The sequence below is a fragment of the Tursiops truncatus genome, chromosome 9 (assembly GCF_011762595.2).
Source record: "Tursiops truncatus isolate mTurTru1 chromosome 9, mTurTru1.mat.Y, whole genome shotgun sequence".
NCBI classification, from domain to species: Eukaryota; Metazoa; Chordata; class Mammalia; order Artiodactyla; family Delphinidae; genus Tursiops; species Tursiops truncatus.
This window is the reverse complement of record NC_047042.1, coordinates 82,611,600-82,638,574: the sequence shown is the minus strand read 5'-3', so window position 1 is coordinate 82,638,574 and position 26,975 is coordinate 82,611,600. Positions and strand designations below refer to the sequence as shown.

The window sequence follows — 26,975 nt, the reverse complement described above, 5'->3', positions numbered from 1 at the left end:
TTTATGATCTGTTGTGGCATTATCATATATGCCCTTGTATTATCATTATTTATATATGTGTCTTTTCTCCTTAACCACAATATAAGATTCTGAGGGCAAAGACACTCTCATTTGTCCTTAAAGTAGGTCAATAAGCATTTGTTGAAAAAAAAAAGAGAAATGAATGTATATGTACAATTAATTGGACTATATGTTTATATATGTGTGCTTTCTATACATACTTTATACATTAATAAAAATTTTACAAATGAATGACTGTAAGTGAAAGAACAAATAAAATGCTCAAAGTGCTTGCAAAAAGAGAGGTATGCATGCACTATAGAGGTTTCCCAGAATTTCTCAATAGCTCTGAAGCAAGTGTTTGGTATCCTGATCTGTGTTGGGCTATCAGAGAGTGAAGGCAAGAAACTGGCAAAGTCCAAACTTCTCTATTTCTTTTGTCCTTCAAGTGTCAGTGGCTGTTGTTATCAAATATTAATCTGCCAGGTCAAGTCCTGTTTACCGCTGAAGCAGAGCACCAAACATTAACTGCTGAAAACCAGTCGGACCACAAAATTATGCCTGAAGCATTTTCTTTTCTAATCCATATGACCTTAGACAGTGAATAAGGTTCACTGGTGCTCTGAAAGGCAAAGCATTAACTAATAATGGAATATTAGACATAAGAAGATATTTGTGACTGTAAAGCAACACAGTTACCTCGATCATATTTAACAAGAGAAGCCTAGAAGGAGGGCAAACTCATCAAGAATAGGGACCCACCAAGACATGTAAGCAACCTAAGTGTCCATCAACAGATGAATGGATAAAGAAGATGTGGTGTATACATACAATGGAATATTACTCAGCCACAAAAAAGAATGAAATAATGCCATTTGCAGCAACATGGATGGACCTAGAGATTATCATACTAAGTGAATTAAGTCAGAGAAAGGCAAATATTACATGATATCACTTATATGCGGAATCTAAAAAAATAGTATAAATGAACTTATTTATGAAACAGAAAGACTCACAGACACAGAAAACAAACTTATGGTTACCAAAGGGGAAGGGGGAGATTAACAGATACACACTACCATATATAAAATAGGTAAACAACAAGGATTTACTGTATAGCATAGGGAACTACATTCAATATCTTATGATAATCTATAGTGGAAAAGAATTGAAAAAAAGATAGATAGATATATATAGATAGATATATAGATATAGATACACATATACAGTGAATCACTTTATTGTATACCTGAAACAAGCACAACATTGTACATCAACTATACTTCAACTAAAAAAAAAAGAATATTTCTTTCAAGACAACTTTAAATGTCAACTTTCCTTACAGATATTTATTGAAACAATGGAACTTTTTGGAAACTTTAGTCAAAGACAAAGAGAACACACAAAAGATCTTACCATTTTCTGCTAGAGCAGCAGCCACTTCATTGAGAGTGGAATAGATATTGCAGGCAGCCCATCGGCACTGTGCCCCCAGAGCGCCCAGAGTTTCCATAAGCACCTATATTAAAGAGAAAGCAGGAGATGAGCAAGCATGGGCCAAACAATTGGTCAAGGAGATTAAGTTTATATATTTGACAATGAGAAAGTACATTAGGAATAACCAACGCCCATGATTTTCAAACTGTGCTTTACAGAAACTTCAATACTTGGAGAAGAGGGCAAGGGTTGGGGGTAGGCATGGGGAAGGCTCCAGCTGAGCTGTATGCTTTTACTCATTTAACATATTGGGCCTCCCTGTAAGATTTAATTAAACCAAGGCTTTCAGTGCCAAACATCTTTTTAAAAACCACAAATTTATAGCTCTGCTTCTCCTTAGGATGTAGAAAGCTGCAAGAGAAGCTTCCACCTCAACAAGAAAAAGCTGGATAATCTACAAAACCATAACTTTTCTTGAGTACATCAAAGAGCTGAGGTCATAATGCAACCAAGGAACTCCAAAGAGCAACAAAGCCCTTTAAGGAGAGAGGGAACACTGTTTCACCCTTGTCAGAGCACAGAAGGAAGAGGTGGCTGCCATACATCACGGTAAGAAAAAATTAGCTAAAATTTTAATGAATTAGTAAAGGCTGAGTGTGGGAAAGTATGTCAGTTTGGAACTTCTTGTAGCCCCAGGCACAAGGAGAGTTCATACTCACATGCAAGCTCTTTTCTAGGGGCTTCCAACCAGGGTTCACAAGAAAGATTGCGGGCAGGGAGCTGATTGGCTGTGCTCAAAGATAAGCATGAAACCTCGGCACATCTCCACACTCTTCTCTCATAGGAAGCAAAAGCCTTAAACTGTAGCAAGAGGAGCAGGAATTATGCCTGCCACCAGGGACCAGGCAAAGAGCTATTGCTTCTGGGGAAGGGTGGAAGCAAAAACTCCCTGCTCCTGGGGGAGTAGCAGAAAATCCTCTTGGGCCCAGGACCCTACATTGATACAAAGTAAAAATCTGCTACCTCTCCAGGAGGGACAGGAAAATATCTCTGCTCAAGACCTACCACCAATACAAGGCAAAATTTGGCTGCTACAGAGAGGAGTGGCAGGAACACTGAAAAAGTCCTACCGTCACAGAGGCCTGCCTAACACCGAGGCTGGACCAGAAAATCTAAGAACCCCACTTGCCCTCACCTTGAGCCTAGCTCCAGGAAACAAGGAGTAGCAGTCGTGTGCTGCAGCGGGGACATGCACTTGAAGACAGAGCCCCCCTGTGGCAAGCATGTGCAGAAGCGGCTGAAAGCCCAAAGGTGAAGTGCAAACACTGAGGAGTACGAGAGCCCTCCAGCCTGGGGGAATTTGTAGCCTTTGGTATGGAACAACAGAATTGAAATCCAGCCCAATTCATGACAATAATGGAAAATAATATACTACCATTCAATGTAAAATTGCAAGGCATGCCAAAAAAAGTGAAAAAAAACCCCAACCCATTGTCAGGAAAGTATTCAAGAGAACCAGACTCTGAGATGAGACAGATGTTTGATCAGACAGGAACTTTCAATTAACTATGATTAATATATTTATGCTTTTACTCATTTAACATGAGTAAAAGGCTGGCAAGGGGTGTAGTGAAAAAGATGGACAACATCCATGAACAGGTAGGGAATTTCAGCATAGAGATGGAAACTATAAAAACAAGTCAAATAGAAATGTCAGAATTTTTTTTTTTTTTTTTTTTTTAAGGATCAGATTTAAGAATTCTTTCATTAGGCTTATCACCAGACTGGGCATATCTAGGGATAGAGTCAGTGAACTTGAAGATAGATCAATAGAAATCACCAAACTGAAATACAGAAAGAAAAGAGAGTGGGGGAAAAAAGCAGAAGAGAGCATCTAAGATCTATGGGATACTATCAATGGCCTAATTTACAGAAGGAGAGAACAGGGCAAAAGATATATATGAAGAGTTAATGGGCAATTATTTTTGAAAATTAATGAAAGAGGATCCAGGAACAATGATATCCCAATAGCAAAGAGTACACTAGTGTACAGATCCACTGAAAGGAAAAGGAACCAGGGCTCCTTGGAGAAATGGCTGATTCCAGGGATAGGACAGGGAAGGTACAAAATGAGCTGAGATCATCTTGTACCAGAAGCAAGGAAGTGCTCAAAGAATGAAAGGGATATGTCAAGAGACAAGGTACAGAAGCAAGACTTCAGGGGTTCCTCTTGGCCAAAATTGGAACAATTTTTATCATAATAAATAATGATAGTAATGGATTATAACCCATTAAATAAAATAGGAAACAATGACTCCACACAAATAAAAATACATAAATGAATGAATAATTGGAAGGTTTGATGAAGAATGGGATATTTACACAGTTTCGTATTACTACCTCACAAAATACTTATTAATTACAAAGGGGGAAAAATAACTTTTACCCTAGAAAAGTCTGGCAAACACCACCTCCATCAAGGGATCAAAATGAACATCAGTTATGGGACAAATCGAAAACAAGTGCCATCTGATAGGATTAAATGAAAAAAGCACAGCATCATTTTCTACGTACTAAGGACATACTACAGAATAATTTGTCTATAATCTTCAAAGTGTCAAGGTCATGAAAGTCAAGGAAAGACTGATGAACTATCCAGCACTGCGGGAGACTAAAGAGATAACAATTAAATGAGACCCATAACTATGGACAGGATCCTTTGGTTATAAAAAAGTATTATTGGGACAATTAGTGAAGCTCAAATGGGACCTGAGGATTAGATGGCAATAATGAATCAATGTTAATTTCCTAATTTTGAATGGTTGTACTGGCTGGACAGGAGAATGTTCTTGTTTGTAGAAAATATACACTAAGGTATTTGTGGGAGCATCATAAGGCTGGCAACTTACTCTTCAATGGTTCAGAAAAAAAAGTTATCTGTACTGTATTTGTAACTTTTCTATAAATCTGTGTATATTTCAAATTTTTTTAAATTATTAAAATAAATTTAATCCACTGATTTGATCCTGACTTGCTTTCACTTCAGTTTGTAAGATGGAGATAGGCTTCTTTATAAGAAGGTAGTATAGGGACTTCCCTGGTGGTCCAATGGTTAAGACTGCATTCCCAATGGAGGGGGCCCAGGTTCAATCTCCGGTCAGGGAACTAGATCCCACATGCCACCACTAAAAAGATCCCACATGCCACAACTAAAAAGATCCCACATGCCGCAACTAAAGATCCCGCCCACTGCAACGAAGATCCCGCGTACCGCAACTAAGACCCAATGCAGCCAAATAAATAAATGAATAAATATTAAAAAAAGAAAAGAAGGTAATGTACCACCCTACTGCTTCGATTAAGAGCTCTTTTAACATAGATAAATCTTTGGTGACAAAGTTTGTTTTAAAATTTCCTGACAGCGCTTAACTTTGGGTACTGATAATTTTCATTTTAAAAAATTTGTATTTTCTAATATTTATATACAAAATAAAAATTCTAATGAAAAATATGCTCTAATTAAAAAAAAATACGTGCAAACAACTCCACTAGGCTAACTCTCTCACATAATTCATCAAAGGCCACAGCAGAACTACTCTTATATCTTAATTTCTTTTTTTTACTTTTTTTTTTTTTTTTTTGCTGTACGCGGGCCTCTCACTGTTGTGGCCTCTCCTGTTACGGAACACAGGCTCCGGACGCGCAGCCTCAGTGGCCATGGCTCACGGGCCCAGCCGCTCCGCGGCATGTGGGACCTTCCCAGACCGGGGCACGAACCCGTGTCCCCTGCATCGGCAGGCGGACTCTCAACCACTGCGCCACCAGGGAAGCCCTATATCTTAATTTCTTTACCTTTCAATATCCAATCCAATTTTTTTCTATCCTGTTTTAATTTTCACCTTAAAGAATTTCTGAATTTCTATAACTAGGATTCCTCAACGTGCCAAAGAAGAGAATGATACTGAGACTTACCTACAAAGCAATATAAATTAACTAGAAAAGTGACTGGGACCAAGAATATAAGAACTATTTAAAGAACTATGAGTCAAGACTGCTGGCTATTAGGGCTCAAGCAGAAGTGAAGGCAGGTAGAAGTGGGAGAAGGACAGAGCTCAGAAGCTGGTTTAACTTGACTTTAAATCATTACTGTTTAGAGAGAGTAGCTAAGGAATCTGGTTGGAAGGAACTATGGAAACACACCTAAAAAATATAAATATTTAGATCCAAGTCTATTAGAAACATGGACAGGAAACTGTTAACTATGAGCTATTTCTGGAGCATGGGATTATAGCAGACTGTCTTTCTACATTATAGATTGTGGTAATGCTTGAATATTGTAAAATGAACATGAATTACTTTTGTAATCAGAAAAATAAAATAGAGATTAAAAAAACAAAGCAAAATTCCTTTGTAATTATTTTTTTAAAGGAAACAGAAAAGTGTGGGGAGGGAACAATAAAATAATATTAAAATTGGTAAACTAATTTTGATTACTCCATTCAGGAAAAAAAAGAAAGTAACCTTGAAGAGTGGTAATGTTTATGAGCCAGGGGGTAAAAAAGAAACTAGATGTAATTTAGCAACATGAGACAGTACAGAAGCACTAACTATTTTAAGCCACCACACTGAAGTCTCATGTCCCTGACTGGGGAAGTCCAAAAAAGGTTCCAAGAGTGTTTCTGCCTTGATTCATTAGTCTATAGCTCCAAAAAGTGATAGCTTTTCAATTTATTATACTAATTTTGGGGTACCAAGGTATCCTTTTCCTCAGAGAACACATAACCCAGAAAAGTCTCACAGGGAAGATGCTAACAGTAGCTGTGTCTTGAGGAATCTCTGCTATTCTGAATAAGGAATGTGGCCACATAGTGTTGTGCTTACAAGACAATCTTTTGGAAGAGATCTAGTCATACAAATGACCTGGATCTTATAAATCCCATAAAAGAGTCCAGACAATTTCTTAATACACTGATTTCCTGTAGTGGTCTCATTACAGTTGGCAACTTAATATGTATCACATCTTTGATGATGACAACTCTAAGTCAGTGGTTCTCAGCAGAGGAACTTTGGAAAACTGTGGGGGCATTTTGGTTGTCACGGTAATTGGTAGGGGGAGTGTTACTAGCATTTAGTGGGTAGGGCCAGGGATCTTGACATTTCAAAAGTGTAGGACAGTCTCCTAGAACAAAAAAACCATGCCATATCTGGTATAATTTTCAAGCGTTCCAATGAAAAGTTCACATGAGTGAGAAATCTATTTATAATTACCTGAGTTTAGAACTTTATTCCACTTTACATATCAACAAAGGTATTGTTGTAGTTTTAATACAAAACAATAATAGTTTTTCCAAGAATGCAACAAGTGTATAAACCAAGAGAAAACTCATATTTTTGATATTGTTGTTATTCAGAAATTTACAAAAAGTTGTTTATAATTTCAGAAAATTATTTAATTTGGCAACATTTCTCTGATGCTATGGAACCAGTAACACATTTTATGTATATACATTTGTAGCACTCACATTCAAATAATGCTATAAGTAAGGACAAATATCTGACTATTCAACTCTACTTGTACCCAAGCACTTACATATTGAAATACACATTATTTTATTATAAATTGCTTTCCTTTTATTCTTCCTTCATATTTCAGTAAGATTTTACATTTATTTTTTAAAAATTATATGTACCTAGCTATGCTATATCTGAATTTCATTTTAATAAAATACTGGGCCATTGCAAAACATATTTTTTAATCAAAAGGGGTCAGTGAATCTGACAAGGGTGAAAATTACGGATCTAAACCAATCATGGAAACCCCAGTTCCTTTGCCAGGACTGGTGGGGCATAAGCATGTGATCCAGTTCTGCTCAGTGTCATGACAGAGTACCCTGGAGGACTTCTGGGAAAGGTTTCCTTGCTCTTGGGAGAAATGGTCCTTCTTCCTCTTCATGTCAGTCTGGGATGGCTTAAACAGCTGTAACCATCTTGCTATCAGCCCGAGGATGAAGTAAGCACAGAGAGGAGGCAGCTCCAAGAAAATCACAGATAGATGAAACTGAGCCCTGAGAGCCTTCAACTGAAGTCCACCTTACCTCTGGACTTCTAGCTACGTAATGTCATGAATTCCCTTATGTACAGTCCAGGTTGAATCAGGTTTTCTCTTATTTGCAGCTGAAAGCAGCCTAACACAGAGGTGCTGTGTAGAAATGACACAGGAAGGGAAGATAAGGGGAAGCAGTGGAGAAGACGAGAAAGAATAAGCTTGGGAATCAGATATATTGAAGTTTAAATCTCGATTCTGTGGTTTACTAGCTGTATAACCTTGGACAAATTACTTAAACTCCCTGAGCTTCAGCTTCCTCATTTATAAAATGGAAACAGGAATATGTGCTTTTACATGGCCATTATGAAGGCTAATGAGCGCTTGTTAAGCTCTGAACTAGTGTGCCAGCCCTCAATAGCTGGTGGCTGTTATTAACTATTGTTATGTAGAGAAAGGAAAAGGACTCACAGCAGTCTGAGCAGTGATGTGTGTGCAACCCACAATTTTGGCTCCGGCCAAAGGTTTCTCTCCTTGAGCTCTCTTCCTCAAAGCCATCAGTGCCGGCATTTCTGAAAAGGCCCAATACACATGTAGCAATTTTAGAGAGGAGGGATGAGAGGTAAAGAATAACAGAAAAATGTACTCTCTTAAGATAAGATCCTTCCCCAAACAGGTTCTCTGTTAGATTAAGTTTCTCAAGGGATCAAAACATTAAACTTCATTTTTCTGTTATAAGAGACTTCCAGAGGTAAATGGTCCAATGTTTAATTCCCTATATCCCAGTCCCCCTTATCTAGTCTCTCTCCCCCTCTTCCTTGTTCCTTCTAGACCCTCTAGAGTTTACTCCCTCCCCACAGTGTTTCCTGAGCCCATATTTCTTTTGTTATAAGTATTCTTCAAAATCACACCGAAATTTCACAAACTACTAGAGCCCAGGATGTAAAAATGAATTAACATGGCAGCTTGAGAGGAAAAGGTGTTTATTTTCCTTACCTTGTTCAGCAATTTCAATTTCTCTTCGTCCAAACTCCGCCTGTTTGATGTTCTTGACACAGAAGTCACTGCTTCCCTTAGAGTTCTTTTGCTGCTTGTCCCTGGGAGATGTCTCATCATCAGAGCTATCTGTATATGAAGCAGCTGGAATGACAGGATAAAATACCTTTAGGGGAAAAAATGGATTCCTCTAAAACTCCAAACCGTGGAGTGAACTGAGGCTTTTCTAGTAATCCAGCACCTTGTAAATTTACACATTTGGTAAGCAAGCACCTAAGTGGCACCAAGGAGCTGTCTCAACCACCACCCATGGAAAGTGCTATCCGCAGGCCAGAAAGAGGAAGCTGAGAGACGTTGCCGAAGACATCCCCCCTGGGTAGCATTAACTTGGAATCTAAGGCTAACTTTATCTTCAGAACATGCAGAAGTCCTTGAAAATGAAAAAAGAGAGAGGTTATACCACTGTAGCAATAGGTTCAAGTTCTTAATGCATGATCATGGTGATTAACCTATGGGTTTCTGGGATCCTAGCTACCCTTCTCTGCTTGCTGCTCAAACACCTGATGTAATTTGTGTTTCAGTACAGTAACTGAACAGATAAGACCTAGAAAACAAGGAACCCATGGGAAAGTAATTAAGAACCACACAAAAAGTGTTTGTCTGACAAAACAGAGCTTTCTTTTTTAAGACTGGCTCTGATGAGGCTGAACTATGCCTGCAGACCCAATTAGACATTGACAATGAAGTATTCAGTGTGCTCTCCCTTCTTGCTGGCCTCAGTGGGTCCTGCATTAGGCATTTTAGATTCCCAGAGAAGCAGATAAACCCTCTTTCAGTATAATTAAATGCTCTGATGACTAATCCATTTAGCAACATACACTAGAGGGTGGAAGGTCTACGACTTTTGATTGTGGCTAATAGGCAGCTACGGCTGCTGCCATTCCCATGTTTGACTGAGGTCTTTTTAGTCTTCATATAATTCTGTAGTTGCTAATCATTTGCTGGATGATTTCTTTGATTTATGTTTAAGTTCCTGAGGATAGTTTCTTCCTAAGCAGTCCTCAAGGTTTTGGGGGGAGGAAGGTTGGGGACATAAAGCACTGTCTATAAAGCATTATATATTTCTCAATGAGATAAGAAGTACTTCCATCATTTTTAAGGGGAGAAAGCTACAAAAGCTCAGAGCTCCTAGGGTCTCCTGATCTACTTATATCCAGAGAATTAAGGCATTTCTGGGATTTCTTAGCAAAGGGTCTATCTCTGGGAGGGCTGTAAAAGGCAAGTCTGACCTTGCCCAGTTAATCAAGCATGGTGCTACAGAATGTTTGGGCAGCAGGGGCCCGAGTGTCTCTCTTGGAGCTGGAAAACTGCCCTAGAGCAAAGTCCTAACACGAGGCAACAAGAAAGAACATGAGCACCCGGGGAGGTGGGGGAATTAATAAATCCCCAAAGGGACTTTTGTTCTTGAAAGGAGATAATCTGTACAAAAAGTCTATGGTTCTCCCTCCTAGGGTGAGTGAGGGCTCAAAGTACCTTTGGCAACAGAGCCCAGAAACAGTTTCCTGGGCAGTCACCTGTTTCACCAATCAATACTCAGAAATGGCTTATGAGTCGGAGGCTTAGGGGAACCATGCTTCTATCACCTGGGAGAAGAAAGATAACAGCCATCCTAATCCTGATCCAAATTTATAGAAAAGTTGCTTTTGAAGAAAGTCTTCACATTCAGAGTATCCTGAAATTTCAAATCCTTTTCCAGAGCCATGATGATTTTTATGCTCCCTAATGGCCATTTAAATACAGTGGTTAAGTGTTCTGGAGTCAGAGAGATTTTGGTTGAAGTCTCAGTCTCTGCTTCTGGGTATAAAGCAGAGGTGATACCAGAACATTTTTCATAGGTTGTTAATTCATTCATGTATTCAGTCATTCACACATTCAGTTGTTCAGTCAATGAATTTTATTGTGCATCTACTATGTACCAGGCACAGTCTAAGTGCTGGGCATACAGGACGGATATCGATTGTCTTTGCCTTCATGGGATTTTCAGTCTAGTAGGTGAGTCAGACATGAAATAACTAATTACAGAATTAATTATTTAGAGTTTTTCTTTCTATATGGTTGTAATATGTGCTATGAAGCAGACTATATAATATGCAGACATGATTTGTCAGAATCAAGTTGTTGAGAAGATTAAATAAAATAATGTACATAAAGTGCTTAGTGCAATGCTGGCATAAAGTAATTAAGCACTCAGTAAATGATACCTGGTATTATTACTGTTTTTTGTACATATTTTTAATTCAATACCAAATATAACATCTTTAAGGGTTCTTACTTAGCTCTAGGATTTTGAATGGGAAAGGAATGACATACATACAATATTATTTAGCAGTTTCTTTTTTTCTCTACCTCTGTCATCTATTAATCTACCCAAGCAGCAGGTGGTTGGCTGGCAGAGATGAAAAAGGTTGAGACTGGAGTTCTAACTCTACCCAGAATAGCTCTCCTCTCCCTATGCCTCTTCAGCTTTTAAGGACGGGTCAGGGGAAAAAAGCCAACCAAACAACAAAACCCCCTAAAATTCTCCTTAAGAGAAGTACTCAAATTTTTGGTTTTCTTCCAACTCAAAGAAAAAAATTATACTACTTCCCCTTTCTAAAGGGAAAGAACTGTATTTTCTTTTCTTAACAGTAGCCAACTGGTTATAGTTAGTTCAACCAATCTTTTTCTTTGAGCCAAAATGGATTTGTTTTCAAAGAGCCCTTTATACAGACTTGTTATCAAGTGAGATCCAAAAGTATCAGTTGTCTAGACTGTACTAATATGTGAATGCAAAATGGCTGACACACTTAGACCAAGAGAATGCTATTGTTGCAAACACAGTGGAAAGATTATTCCTGAACTAACATAACATTTTTTTTAAATCCATAACTCATTTCTGCCACTATATTTAAAGTAGCATATTCATGAAAATAGTTGAGATTGAATTAAAAATTCTTCCTAGGAAAATTTAGAGAAACCCAACATATATATATATATATATATATATATATATATATATACACACACACACACATGCTTGAACAGTTTCTGAAGTGTTTGTAATTGTCAGCACATTATGAAGCCCAGAGTCATAATTTAGTTAAAAATGAACAACCGATAATCAAGACAATCACCTACTGAAGTACAGGTCTGAGACCTTAGCTCTAGCTTCACCTCTAATTGGTTAAGTGACCAATTTTCAATTTATCCAACCATAAAATAGGGAGTATAATAGATCCTCTCTCTCCCCATGCTCTCCCTTTCCCCTAACTCCCACCAGAAAAATCTTATGAATAAATGAGATAATCACAAAAAAAGGGTTCAATTTCTAGGTAGAAAAGTAATACAAAGTACAAAATAACTCTTTCATGGGATGTTCTCTTGTTTCATGGTATCTCAGAATCAAAACATAATTTGGTGAATCACTAATCCACAATCTACCCCATGGAACTGTCATACATATGTTCTATGGCTCAAGCCTGATTAAGCCTTACCTCCTAGAAGCTGTGATATTGTGGCTAATTGCTAGGAGAAGAAGCAGTCAGACTTCTGGCTGAATTAGTCCTATCAGACTATTTTAAGTCAGGCAATTCCTCTTGGACCCAATCTATTCATTTGGTAATAGAATAACAGTAATGACCTGTGTGTCAATGTGCAGCAGATTTCATTGATAACACTCTAGAAATATGTGAAAAGCTATGTTAGCAACCAAAATATAGACAAACAAAACTTTGTTATTTGGAAAAATCTGAAAATACTTCAAGCTTTAGAAGAACCAATTATGAACTAAGGAACTTTGGTCTTCTTTCCTTATCCTTAACCAATTAACTCACTGCAAAGACAGCTTTTTCAGAAATATATCACTGAGAATGATCTGACTTTGAAGAAAAGTCTCTTCTATTCATTTGTTTTTAAGGGTTTTGTGCTTAGAGAAAGAGTTTTTAGAAGTTTGTTTTTTATAAAATAATTTCAAGGATTGACGTAGCCCCTTTCAGTCTGGGTTCCATTAGAATTAAGCCCTAATGTCTTGGAGCATCCACTGAATATATGAATTAACGTCTCTCCTCTGCATCTAGCAGGGTACTAGTTATGATCCATCCTTTGAAGAACCATCCTTTTCTGTGTTCTGTGATTCCCAGAAGGAGCCTGGTTGAAAAGGCCAGAAGAGGTTCCTAAATAAAAGCACGGCAAAACTTAGTATTAGGATCATTAGGAAGGGAGAGTACGCCACAGCCTAGGTAAGACTCTAAGTATCTTCAGCAAAACAAGCACTTTGGACAGGAAGGTATCTTTTTTTGAAATGTCATAAACCTTCTAACTCTTCACATACAGAAAGTGTATCAGAGGTATATACTCCTTTACAGGGGTGTAAAGTCGTATAAGAATGTCTCTGGACACCTTCCCCAATATGTATTTATTGAGCACCTCTTATGTGTCAAACACAGTTCTAAGTGGTGGGAATAGAGCAATACCAAAGAGATAAAAATCTCTGCTCTCATGGATCTCATATTCAAGTAAGGGAAGAAAGACAACAATAAATTATATGTTATATGATAATAAGTGCTATGGAGAAAAATAAAGGAGGAAAATTTGATAGGTGTGGGGTGTCTGTACAATTTTAAAAGAGGATAGGTCTCAGTGAGAAGGTGATCTTTGGTTAAGAACCTAAGGAGGCAAGATACCCAGTGAGGGTATCCTAGAGCATTCCAGGCAGAGGAAATAGCAAGTGCAAAGGCCTTAAGGCAGGAGAATGCGTGGCATGTTTCAAAATAACAGTTAGTAGGATAGCACGACTGGAGTGAACAAAATAGCCAGGGGAGGAGGAAAGTTTGGGAAATTAGAGATGTGATTAGAAATATAATGTGAGGGTGGATGGTATAGGGTCTTGTAGGCCATTGTGAGAACTTTAGATCCTACTCAGAGCGAGACTGGGAAGCCACTGGAGGGTTTGGGGCTAAGAAGTGATACGATCTGACTTATTTTAAAAAATGAATCTGGCTGCAGCATTGAGAATAGACTGAAGACGGGCAAGGTTGGAACTCAGCAATTCAGTTTTTAAGACATGGGAGAGCTGAGATGCCTATAAAACATCGAAGTGAAAGGACTGAGCAGGTAGTTGAATATCTGGGGCTAGGGTACAGAGGAAAGATTTGGGCTAGAGATAAAATTTGAGAATCAAACACCAATATATGGTATTTAAAACTAGGAGACTGAATGAGTTCCCTTGGGAAGAGATAAACACAGAAGGGAAGAAGTCCAAGGATCAGTCTTTGGGGCTCTAACAATATTAATTTCTATAGTCAATTAAAATATAACATATGCTGAAAATGGGTTCCAAGTTCTTACTGACATGCATTTGCATATCTTCTCATATTTAGAAAGCTGTAATTTTGTTATTCCTGGCTTTTCATTTGATGAGTATGGAGCTTTTTCTGTGTTACCTCATATAACTTTCCCATTGCCTCTGTTATGAGCATTTCAGACTGTCAGAGTTTTCCAGGATCCCACAACAAATCACACACTGATCAAAGCCTAGAAACTAGGTCTCTCCTAACTCCCAGTCCAAGAATATAGGCAGTAGGCATCTCCATTCACAGTCTGTTTTGTTTTATGTTTTTTTTTGCGGTACGCGGGCCTCTCACTGTTGTGGCCTCTCCCGTTGCGGAGCACAGGCTCTGGACGCGCAGGCTCAGCGACCATGGCTCACGGGCCTAGCCGCTCCGGGGCACGTGGGATCTTCCCAGACCGGGGCACGAACCCGTGTCCCCTGCATCGGCAGGCGGACTCTCAACCACTGCGCCACTAGGGAAGCCCCCACAGTCTGTTTAAAAGGGTTTGACAATTCATGTGGAAACAAGAGAAGGTAACAGCGTGTGTGACACAGCTGCAAACATAATCTTAGGTTTCATTTGAAAAGCATTGAGTTTATGGAAATAACACCTACTATAGGTTATTTTGGACCACACCAAGAACATTATATTCACAGGCATAATATTTTTAAAAGGACACAATCTGGAATATATCCAGATAAGGTTAACCAGGACAGTAGGATGCCCTCCAAATCAGGCAGCCAAATATGGTGATTTTTATTTCTAAATAAAATCTTTAAATTTTAGGGATTGTATAAGAGCTTATTGGGAGCTAAATTACTAAATCAAGCAAGGATCACCCTATGATCTAAAATGCTCCCAAAGAGGCCAGATGGCCATTTGTCAGGAATGCTATCAAGGCAATTCCAGCATCCAATGGGAAGCTGAATAATTGATCTTTAAGTTATTTTCTAAGTCCAGGATGTTTCGACTCCACACTCCCAAACTCAGTACCCTTAAATGGATATATAAGGTTGATAATTTTTTTTACTATAGAAATGGCAATTTCACATAGTTCAACCTAAAAGGTCCAATCTATGCAGGGTGGTGACATCAGTCAATATCACTCACCAATGAGCTATACCAGGCAACTACGTGTTCAAAGGCGACAAACCCACTCTTCTGGGTAAATAGAGATTTTGTAAGTACCCTCCCTGCATAGGGGACTTCTGTGGGAAGGCAGGCATTGGTTTTCTCCACAGGAACATAGTTGGAAATGTGGGTCCAGTGTGTAGGGAAGAGATTGAGCTGAAGTTAAATTTTAGTACTATTATCATTTAGTTATCAATCTTTAGATAACATGCACAAACTCAAGAGTCTAAAATGTACACACTCTTTTACAATTCACATTTGCACAACTATTATACTTTCCAGAGTTACAGTAACTGGTTCATCAATTTTCAACAGTTATTGAAAATTATTTAATTTAATTATTTATTATTCTGCTGGTTATTTTAGCAGAATAAGTACAAAATTCGGTATCTTTAGACAAAAATCCCTAGGGATTTACATTATGTGATTGTGAGGGAAATGTAAAACAAGAAATGTAAAAACTGTAAATAACAATCTACCCAATCTAAAAGTTAGTGTCTCAAACAAGCTTTCTTCAACTTTACATAACAAACACTACTTTCCTATTTGTGTGAAAAACAAAATTTCAGGTCAAGATGAAAATTTTCTAATGAATGTTCTATTTATAATGTGAAGAGGTAACTAGGATAAACACTCAGCTTCCTACCACATTCCTATATAAGAGCAAAATAAAATAGCTCCATATTAGATCAGACATATACTGGGCACTGTTGAACAAATGGTCAATAGCTAGTGGGAAGCAGCTGCATAGCACAGGGAGATCAGCTCAGTGCTTTGTGGCCACCTAGAGGGGTGGAATAGGGAGGGTGGGAGGGAGACGCAAGAGGGAGGGGATATGGGGATATACGTATGCATATAGCTGATTCACTTTGTTATACAGCAGAAACTAACACAACATTGTAAAGCAATTATACTCCAATAAAGATGTTAAAAAAACAAAACAAAACAAACAAACAAAAAACAAATGGTCAGTGCTGACAAAAGGTCTCACATGTTAATATTCATCTGGCATTAAATGATAACTCAAGCCCAGGGCCCATATATTGGAATTAATGCCACTGCCAGGAAGGAAGGAGTAACAGACAATACAATGTCACAGCTTAGAAGAGAAGGCAAAGGGCTCACTTGAACTAGCTACAATGATTTCACTGTTTCTCGGGGCAATTAAGGTTTCCCAGATGGATGTATGGGGAACCTCTCTTTTATTTTCCATTCAAAGAATGGAAAAAACACAAGTCTTCACACATGCTGCTCAGTGAAGGTCATCAGTGAGCAACATACTCTCACCCTCTGAATAAGTCAGAGCTCAATTTCTTTAATCACCCTCTTCTGCCTTTATTGGAAGAGGAAGCCTCTATTAAGCTCCACTCTGAATCCCCAACAGGAATCCAAAGATTCCATCCAGAATTTTGGTCCAAATTTCCACTGAGAATCAAAGTGTTTATACCAAAACATAGGTTTGATCATGTTTAATTAGCCTGGGATAGACAGGAGGGTCCGTTGATCATACTTAAGTAGCCTCCACAAGTGGGTCCATAGCCGTTCAGTCCTCACCTGAGCTATAGCTGTCAGTAGATGACTGAGAAATGGAGCGAGACAGAGAGCGACGTCCAATTTTGGTGGGACGTTTGTTGAATTCTTGCTTCTGGTCAGCAAACTGGATCTGCTAAGAAAAAGAACTCTAGTTACACAAAGGAAAATAACCTCCATTTTGAGACAGCAATTCAAGGCTTGCATTATAGGATCTTACCTTCCCTCATAGCTGATCTGATTGCACTAACCCACATTTGGAATGTTAAGACTCTTTGGAGAGAATGATTTTTCATTCTTTACCTACTCTGTTTCTATGAAATTTAAATCCTGGAACCACTCTCTGACTATATACCTCTTGCAATCAAAGGGAGAAGGGGATGTACCGGTTAAAATAGAAAGTCAAGTCATATTCAGAAATCCTTCCTATAGTTTAACTGAAAATTAAAGCTGGAAAGAATCTTTGAGACTATCTATTCCAATCTTCATATATCTAAGATGAGAAACTGCAAGATACAGAAAGGTAAAGTGACCTGCCTTCAGGTTTTAAGATTCTCAGGAAATAGTATGGTACAATAGAAAAAAAAAAAAAAGCTTTCTATTCATACAGAGCTTTCTGGAACTGCATTTAAACCCTGGTTATGCCACTCATTAGCTATATGCTGTTCATCAAGATGTTTTTGTGACCCTCCTCTTCTGGTAAATACGACAAAGATGAAAGAACTTACTTCAAAAGTTTTAGAGGGTTATATGAAACAATGTATGCAAACCGTGAAACACAGCAGGTGATTCAATTAATACCTGGATCCCCAACTCCCACCCCCTACAAATTCACTGTTCTTGTAACTCTTGCAGGTAGTCACTCTAGCTTTTTAAAGGCTTTCTAAAATGCATTAATTAGCTTTTCAGTACTAATAAGTATAGTAAAAATTAATCTATTATTTAAAAAAATTTTTTTTTAATTTTGGCCACGCCCTGCAGCTTGCAGGATCTTAGTTGCCCAACCAGAGAATGAACCCGGGCCACCGGAGTGAAAGCACAGCGTCTTAACCACTGGACCACCAGGGAATTCCCTAATTTATAATTTTTAATGTTTGGTATCACAAAATACTAAAAGCCACAAGGTTGATAATTTGTTAACTATAACAGATGTAGGAGTGGATAACTGGACTGAATATGTATAAACCTCAATATTCTTGGAGGTTGCATTTTGGACAATATCTGATCATGATCTTTTTGCAATTTTATCTCTTTTTCCTACTGTTCAAAGTTCAGCTGATACTTTATAACACTTCACATCAAAGCTCATATCATTATTCAACAAATATCTTTCTTTATTTTTCCCTAATTGAATGTTTGCATAATTGCTTAGATGTGGATCCATTTGGCATGGAGGCAGGAAAAATCAAAGATCTGACAACTGATTCTGCCTTTCATGATAAAAAGATGGTTCCTTGACGGGCAGAACACAGATACGGCATACCAGAATGAAAGCAGCAACTGTCGGCCACATTTCCTGCAGTTAGAGGTAACTACTGAGTCATTTGAGTATTCAGACAAGGGGACCAATGCCAAATCAAATTAGCTTAGCATGCCTTTTAGGGGAATTTGTAGCATTTTCACAGCTATAACAACAAATATAGCCTGTGTAGTGCTTTAGAGTTTGCAAATTGTTTGCAGCAATAAGAAAATTCTTTGGATTAGAAGCATTTCCCAAAATGAAAAATGGCAAAATTAATTATTTTACTGAAGTAGCAATTTATTCCAAAAAGATAAAGTGCCCTTTTATGCACTTCCATGGGATGAACTTCCATGTACTTCTCTTATCACAGTGAATACAACTATCTACCTGTATCCTGTACAAACTAGGCTCCATAAAGGCAGGAGCCATGTATCTTATTCACCTTTATATCCTCAGGCGAAAACGCCTGACACATAATAGGCAGCCATGTGCCGAAACGATGAATCTTACTCTATCTTCAGAGTCTGTACTTGATTGAATATTAAGTAAATATGGTAACCATAAGCCAAGTCTACAGTTAAAAGAATTTTTAAGGGCAAAAAAAAAAAAAAAGTGGGGAAGGGGAAGAAGGTGGGTGAGAAGATGGGGAGGGGAGTAGCAGTCAAGCTCAAAACCCTGGCTTCCATTTCACCAAGCTTGTTCAAGACAATAATATGTCTTCATTCTTTTTTAGAGGCCCATCTAGGAAGAGGAGTAGTCATTGACTTTCCAAAGCCCACAATGAGTCACTAATGTCAGTAGTGCCTACTTTTAAAAAAGAGTAACAGACAAACCCTGCCTTAGATTATGTACCACCCCCTCGCACTCACACACCACTAGAGGGGACCAGTCACTCTACCTCTCTAGATTTGTAGGATGGGGTGGGTGGGCACACACCCGTTTACCCCAACAATACCAAACCATGTAGCCATCTAGCTGCGCCATCATTTCAAACCAGTTACCTTAAACTGAGCTCTCTTCTCTATAAAGTCCCCTCCATTTACAGTACTTCCTCCTACCCAAGTCAAGTTCAGGATATCTTTTTTTTTTTCTGGCTGTGCTGTGCAGTTTGTGGGATCTCAGTTCCCAGACCAGGGATCAAACCCATACCCCCTGCAGTGGAAGCGCAGAGCCCTAACCACTGTCCCGTCAGGGAATTCCCGAGTTTAGGCTATCTTTTGGCACTAAAGACTAGGCTATGTAGGCTTTCTGCACTCAGAGACATAGGGTTCTAAATCTTGTTTACTTGTCAGACACTGAACTCAAGTTTCTTTAAGACAGAAGAATATTAAAAAGAGACTAATCACTTATATAGAGTAAGTTATACAATTGCCCCAAGAAATAAATATTTATCTTTTACTGACAACCCATCCCTGGTGCCCACCTCCCCTTAATAGTTACGTGCCATTACATTTTTCACTCCTACTTGTAAAACAGTCATCTTCCCACCCCGGTTGGGATACTCAGGTAGATTCTACCTCTAACTTTCCTACCTTATCTGAAATCGGAGGGTCCTTTAAGGGAACCCTCCTTATCCATTTGAGAGAAAATTGCCTAATTCCAACAGGCATCAAGGCGAGGAAGGGAAAGAGACTTAGGAGAGGAGCAGCTCACGTTACGCCAGAAGAAGGGACGAAAGCAGGAAAGGAGGGTAAAAGCAGCTGGCCTTTTACAACAGTGGCTATAGCGGCAGCAAGACTGGTAAATAAGAGCTTAGCCTCACCTGGGCTTTAATCCCAGAGTTGCCATTGACAATGTATTTCTTCTTGTTGCTCAGCATAGTGACATCACCAGCCCTACTGCCACCTCTCCAGTCCAGGGGCCCTTGTGTCTAGGCCTTTAAACTTTCCTCATCAGCAATTCTGTTGGCTCTGGTTCCAGCTAGCTTTTCTTTTCGTTGTTTTGGTGGTGGTGCCTTCCCTGGAAACCCTGAAGCACTCCAACGACCCCTCCAGCAGCAGAGCCCAATTTAATAAGGCATTTCTGTTAGTGGCTCATCAGCCATTCCTAATTCTGGTGGCTGTTTTGCTTTTATTATTATTATTTTTTCCCTAAACACCTAATTACACGGATCCTCTGACCTCTAAACCTTAACAAGTCCCTTGACAAGGCCCAACTTGCATGTGCATAACAATAGCTTATTTATATAACCGGTGCACTTTTTTACCTGCTATAATTAACTTGCTAATTAGCTTCCTTTTTAACCATACCTCCTCCTTTTCCATGTCAGATGACTTTAGTTAACCTAGTCTCATTAGAAAAAAATTAACTACAGAGCCAGTAAAACAATGAGGGAATTTATAAAGATGGTAAGAAAAAAAAAAAGGAGCCAAGTGCTCAGGCAGCCCCTAACCTACACTCTGTGTCCTTGGGTTAGTCAAACTGGGAACACAGGTTTCAGCTCTGTCACCAAGAAAATCAACTTTCTCTGACCACTGCTTTACTCTTAATTGTTCATCTTTTTATGCAGGTTTTGACATTCGGTTTCTAGTTCCATCTCAAGATTGTTGCTGATTAGGTGTTGAGTGATCTGCTTGCTTTTTTCAAAAACTGTGTTTTGTGGAAGGTGTGACTGGCATAGGGAGTCTTCTATTTCCTCAGGGCCCCCAGAATCATAATGACCTTGTTGCATATCAAGTAGAGTCAAATGAAAGGGCAAAGAATCACATTATTTATTTGTTGGTTTCTGAAAGGGACCCAGTGAATAGGAAAGCTACATTCAACTATATGTTACAGAGACTGGGGTGGGAATGTGATGTGAATTCTTCCTTTAGAATGAGTGCTTGTCCATAACATAATGGCACATGTGATGACCAGTAATGTCTTAGCATCACTGAAATGAGGGATCACATGTCTGCTACTCCATGAGAAAGTGAGCTCCTCCAGGTCAAGCATCACGTTTACTCATCCTTTTATTCTTCCTGCCAAGTACAACATTTGGCACAGGGAGAAAGGTACTAAATATATATATGAATAAATGAAAGATTTGTTTTTATGTGTACAGCTTTTCTCCCTTAATGGAGGCATAGACTCTGATTGATTCTTTGATTTATGTATCAGAAACTTACTGGGTTCCTACAGTGTCAGGAGTTAAAAATGTAAAAAAACCATATAGTTCCTGCTCTCAAATAGTTCATGGAATAGTCAGTCACAGGTACAGAAAGATATACAAGCCTGTACTTATAATAGAAGTGTGTTCAAGATTCAGTGGCAGCATATAACATGGTGGCATAAAGTCAGCAGGGTATGTTAGGCAAGTTTTCCTAGAAGAGGAGTTTAATCTGATACTCGACTCAGGAGAATGAATTTTCAAGATGAGTGAAGTAGGGTGGCCCTTCTAGGTACATAGAGCAATATTCACAGAGCAAAAGGAACACGGAACTGCCAGGAGCCCAGTATGACAAAGAACTAAGTACATGTATACAGGAAGTTAGAAGTAGCAGGGCATGAAGCTGAAGAAAAAACAGGAGCTAGTTTGTAGAGACTTTTATGCCACGATAAATCTGATAACTTTACAATTCATAAAAATATTCCACAGAAGATATAAAACAAAATCTTGCACAGAGGTGACTGCCTATTAATCATGGAAAGGTGCTACGGGCTAATGCATGATAAGAGTGACCAGTGTAGAGAAAGGAGCTGGAGAGACATATTCTCCTGGGAAGGCTGATGGAACAGATGAGAAGGGTAGGAGAACAAACTACTGGCTGTATATCTAATAGACAATTATGTGTCGTGCATTTCCCCAGAGACCATTTCAATTTATTTGTTTATCCGCTTGTTATTTTCAGTAATTTACTATCATTGCTCATCTCCAGGATGTGGGAGTTTGACCCTAGAGAGAACAGGTAATTTATTTTTGAATTTGAATAGAAGATGAAAGGGGGTTAGTGATGTTAACATTTGCATGCCGACAGATGTGTCAGCAAATGGCAAAGAGGTTCATTATTGGAATGTGACCCTTGAAAGTGTCATATTGACAATGCCACAGAAAATCACTGCTGCATGGACCAGGAATCAGGCAATCAAATTAGGTTAGTTAGGGGCTTCTCTGGTGGCGCAGTGGTTGAGAGTCCGCCTGCCGATGCAGGGGACACGGGTTCGTGCCCTGGTCCAGGAAGATCCCACATACCGCGGAGCGGTTAGGCCTGTGAGCCATGGCCGCTGAGCCTGCGCGTCCGGAGCCTGTGCTCCGCAACGGGAGAGGCCACAACAGTGAGAGGCCCGCGTACAGCAAAAAAAAAAAAAAATTAGGTTAGTTAGATCCCAGCAGAAGTCAAAGATCCTTTCACATCTATTTTAATTCGTTCTCTCTACCTTATTTCCTCTGGTCTTCATAATAGATTGTTACATATTGATCTCGCCATTAGAAAACAAGCCCTCTGAACCAGCCCTCAGTTGTGAATCATTTCTGTATTTCCCCCCAATGTCATCCATATAGATGGTGTTAAGATAATAGCTTTGGAAATTATTTGGATTTGTTCATGTTCTTTGTAGCTATACCATTTTAAATTCCCTAACTATAAAATCCCAGATATGATTTTTTTAAAAAAAAAATGAGTACTTGTTGAGCACAAGAAAGAACATAAAATGGTAGATTCTTTTTTTTAGGATAATCTTCATTTTGAGAGAAAAGGTCCCTGGGAGAATAGAATAAGGGGAGGAGAACTAATATTTATTAAGAGCCTACTACGCACTGTGTATATGTTACTTCTGTTAATCAGTATAAGAATCTTAAAAATTTGGCATAATTATCCCCATTTGACAAATTAGGAAAGTACAAATGACTGTATTGAGAGAACAAATGATTTGCCTGAGGTCTCACAGCAAGTAAGTGGGACTAGAATGTGAGCCTGTGTTTACGCCAGAGTCGAAGCTCTTTCCACTACACCAAACCTTATGATATTGATCAGAAGACCAAAAACTCCCCTGGGTGTACCAGCCCCACCTGATTCCTCTTTTTTTTATTAGTCATCAATTTTATACACATCAGTGTATACATGTCATTCCTCTTAATTTATCCTAAATTTATTTAATTTAAAATTGCTCCTTAAATTTACTTTCTTATTGGATTGGGTTTCAGAAAGGACATCATTGCAGATAATTTGGGGGCTCTGATCAAACCACAAGTCTGTAATGGCTAAATCATATACGAATTTGAAATCTAACAGCACTTTAATTGGCAACTTTGCCCAATGCCACTACCAAAAGTTGAAACGGAAATTAATTGAACTCAAATATCGATATTCACCATCATCCATGACAATCTTGATCTCTTATTCACAATTTCATGAAATGAGACAGACCAATATCTTTTTGCTTGCTTTATGAGTCTCTAAACTTCTGCTCTTCCTAACCAAGGTTATTCACCCTAGAACACTCTCAGCTGGTTCCTCATTTTCTTCACTCAGGTGAAAAGGAACTCCTTGGTCTAATGGCTTAAGTCACTAGGCCTGAGCAGAGGGAGCTGCAGCTCTATACCAAATACAGCCAGAAGGCAATTTAGGATACTATGACTGACAGGAAAAGCCTTACCACTTAACAAGTTTATCTATCAAAGTAGTTCTCAAAGTTTAGGTTCATCAAAATCACCCAGTGAGCTTATAAAAATGCATTGCAAGGCCCCACCCCAGGGTTTCTGATTTAGTAAATCTGGGTGGGGACCAAAATTTTGCATTTCTAACAAGTTTCCAGGTGCTGCTGCTGCTGCTGCTGCTGCTGGTCTGGGGACCACAGTTTGAGAACCACTGATCTAACACTCTCTGCAAGCATGAATCAATTCGCCCTAACTCTCTTAACTCTCTCCATAACCAACCATTTTATCCTATCTATGGCTATGACCATGGAGACATATTCATAGGCAGAAAAGAAAAGGTTATTTCAAAGGTCAGAGAATGGAATGAGGTGATCCTTTCTTTATACACGACACAGGATATAAAGAGAACTGGGTCTAATTCTGATTTCTACAGTTTAAGGCTAAGAATAGACAGTTAACACATTAAGAAAAATAGGACTCATGGGGAGGATAGAAGATCTATTTACCCTACAGAAGAGCACGCCAAGAAAAAACAAATTAATTCCTTTTCAAGTACAGAAAGTAGTACTACAAAGGATGGTGATCAGAGGTTCTTTTTTGTATCTCCATTTCTTAACATTTCTAGTACTTAACATCTGTAATCCTCATTTGTAAAATAGGAACAATAATACCTACTTTGTCTATCTCAAATGTGTGCTGAGAAAATACAATAATGTATGTGAGAAGGTTTTAGAGGCAACATAATGATACACAAATATAAAATATTAACATTTCTATTTTTTTAGGTCAAAAGTTCTTCACCTAGGGTCCATGCTCTGAAACAGAATGCAAAATGTTGTGTATGTGTATATTTTCCTAGGGAGAGGGTCCATAGTTTTCATCAGTTTCTCAAATGGGTCTTTGCTTTAAGTGTCAATCCTGACCCAGAGTTATAGTGAAGCTACCTCTACGGCCATTTACCAGATACCTTAAATGTTTTTGTCTCACTTCCAACTAGATATGGTTCAAGCATTCTTAGAGACATCTCTCCCTTCCAAGCCAAATCAGCTGCTGGAACAAATTCTTCACCTATAAAAGGGATTACTTCTAGCCGAAAGAAAATCGGGTAACCAGCTGGTTGGGTACTCAAGAAAGTGAATTAGATTTCCTACGGAAAAGTACCCAGTACTACAAAGAGCTTGAGTGGGAGGAGGAAATATTAAGATGTAGAAACTTAAGAAAAGGTTACTGCTGATCTCCATGCACATAAGAGGAGGTATTTTCACCTACCACTAGGGACTAAAGATTTCTCAGGGGAAGTGAGAATATATTAATAAAGACAGTCTTTAAAAGGATGAGTTCCCCAACCTTTTAGCAGTAAAACTGCCTGAACAAAGCTAAGAAAATCTTTCACATGAAAATAGCTGGGGAGCAGAGGCTCTAGCAGAAGTTTTCCAGTGAATGATGGAATGTTAACTTGAAGCTCTACCTTGTCAATTCTCAAGACGGGTTCTTCAAACTTCGTCCTGGCTTATTTCCCTGCTGGGAGTCAGTGATGTGAGTACTGTCAACTGCTGTCTGTGGTCTTGAGTCCTATTCTCTGAGGGGTATGCCATCCCTTTTTGCTACTGATCATTAACAAGAAGGGAGGTATTATAATGCACCTTCTCTGCTAAATTTTCCCCCTGAAAGAAGGTTTGAGAGCCTTGTCATACTTCCTTTGGGGGCAAGGATAGTCTCAGTGGAAAATTCATTACATTAATATGTAAACTGGAACATGAGTTATTTGTTAAAGCTGTCTTAAATGGAAATTTTGACCCACTATTGGGAACTGGCTCCAGGGTTTCCTCTTGGGGATTAAAAGGCACTCTAACACTTTACAGGTAAAGTCTGGAAATCTATAGGCAACACACTAGAGGGTGCTCAGTGGCTCACTGCGGTGGCTAAATGGATACTGGTGGCAGCCTAAGAAAGCACTTTCAGACCAGGTCAGAACTTAACAACTATGCGGTATCTGAAAGAAAGCCTCAAGAGGTTAATCTTTGGCAAGGGAAAGATAACCGATGAAAAAACTGAGTTATTGAGGCCAGCCCCTCCCTACTTTTTCTCATTGTTCTTAAAAAAATCTACTGATCAAAGGTATTTTGCTGGTTTTTGAGAGAGAAGGGCCAGGAGATCGCTAAGTAAAAGAGGTGCCATAAGACAGAGCAGATCTGTGCTTTATTAAAGAACGTTTCTTAAAAGCTGGGAAGTCTTAGGTGGTATCGCTTGAGCAATAGTCACACTAACTCCTTTAGGACAGTTATCTTGTTCACTTAAATAAAAAGAAGGTGAGTAGGTAAAAGTCCAGTAGGAGCTCCTCTTGAGAGGATGTGCTCAGCAGATAAGACAGCGTCGAGATGTATTACTTATGAGAATAAGAGTTACTATCACACTTCTGTTGACTGAATCGACACACCAGTGTTCTGCGGAATTCTTCTGTAATATTCCTTTATAGAAGTACCAAAGGTTAATACCTTAATGTGAGCCCTCACCTAAGAAAACCAGAATTCCTGCTTCCCCTTCTTGTTATTAGTGAGTGCTGGAGGTTCAAAAACAAACTTAGAAATCCAACTAGAATTATTATCTGAATTTTTTCCATTAGTTCTAAAACACTGCATTATTTGAAATAAGCTTGTGGATGGGTAGGATTTCTTTTGATCAAATGTCTTAAAACTGAGCACAAGGTTCTGGAACAACATTAAGAACAACAAGAGGAATAACCGCAACAAAAATAATATTTGTTATGGGAGTTGAAACATGGGCTAGTCAGTTGGGCCTTTTTTAGGTCTACTATATATCAGTCTCATTACTGATGGTTATTTCTCTAAGCCCATAATTCCATAAACACTGAAAAGAACTTGGATTATGTTGTATACAGTCTAACCAGTCTTCAACGGGGAAAAATATATACATTTAATATATATATTATATGTGTGTGTGTGTGTGTGTGTGTGTATATAAAAACATAAGCAGTATATAGACTATAAGAAATCAGGCTAAACCTGGAAGAAAGCAGACAGGAACATAAGGATGGTTGCTGTTTTTAAATCAAAAGTTAAAATTGGATCTAAAACATTAGGTTTTATGTGCTAGTTCTTATCAACAAATTAAGTCCTTATTATAATTATATTAAAAATATCAGGCAGAAAATATATTTTGAAAAATAGTACCAAGGGAGCTATATAGGGACTTCCCTGGTGGTCCAGTGGTTAAGACTCCACTCTTCCACTGCAGGGGGCACGGATTCGATCCCTAGTTGAGGAACTAAGATCCCACGTGCCATGCGGCATGGCCAAAACTTTTTTTTAATTAATTAATTAATTTAAAAAGAGAGCTATATATTTCCTGCCTTTTAGAAACACACATATAAAGAATATTTGGGGAACTGTTTTGGCTGGTGGGAGAAAAATG

At 38.6% G+C, this 26,975-nt stretch overlaps 1 protein-coding gene and 1 long non-coding RNA gene across 5 annotated transcripts in view; one reads left to right on the top strand and one right to left on the bottom strand.

The window, feature by feature from the left end:
• AHCYL2 (adenosylhomocysteinase like 2) overlaps positions 1-26,975 on the bottom strand; it is a 165,264-nt gene that overhangs the window by 35,361 nt on the left and 102,928 nt on the right. For 2 of the 4 annotated variants that reach the window (XM_019924202.3, XM_019924192.2), the window contains exons 2-5: positions 16,531-16,642; positions 8,477-8,620; positions 7,952-8,052; positions 1,417-1,519 (exon numbers count right to left, since the gene is read on the bottom strand). In XM_019924202.3, the coding sequence (XP_019779761.1) occupies positions 1,417-1,519; positions 7,952-8,052; positions 8,477-8,620; positions 16,531-16,642 (460 nt within the window). The remainder of the gene's footprint in view (positions 1-1,416; positions 1,520-7,951; positions 8,053-8,476; positions 8,621-16,530; positions 16,643-26,975) is intronic. The other 2 variants (XM_019924197.2, XM_073809924.1) reach the window with 2 other exon arrangements.
• On the top strand, positions 1,985-21,843 carry LOC141279570 (uncharacterized). Its single transcript, XR_012334065.1, has 3 exons — positions 1,985-2,046; positions 17,879-18,034; positions 21,799-21,843. It is a non-coding gene; the product is annotated as an uncharacterized lncRNA (long non-coding RNA).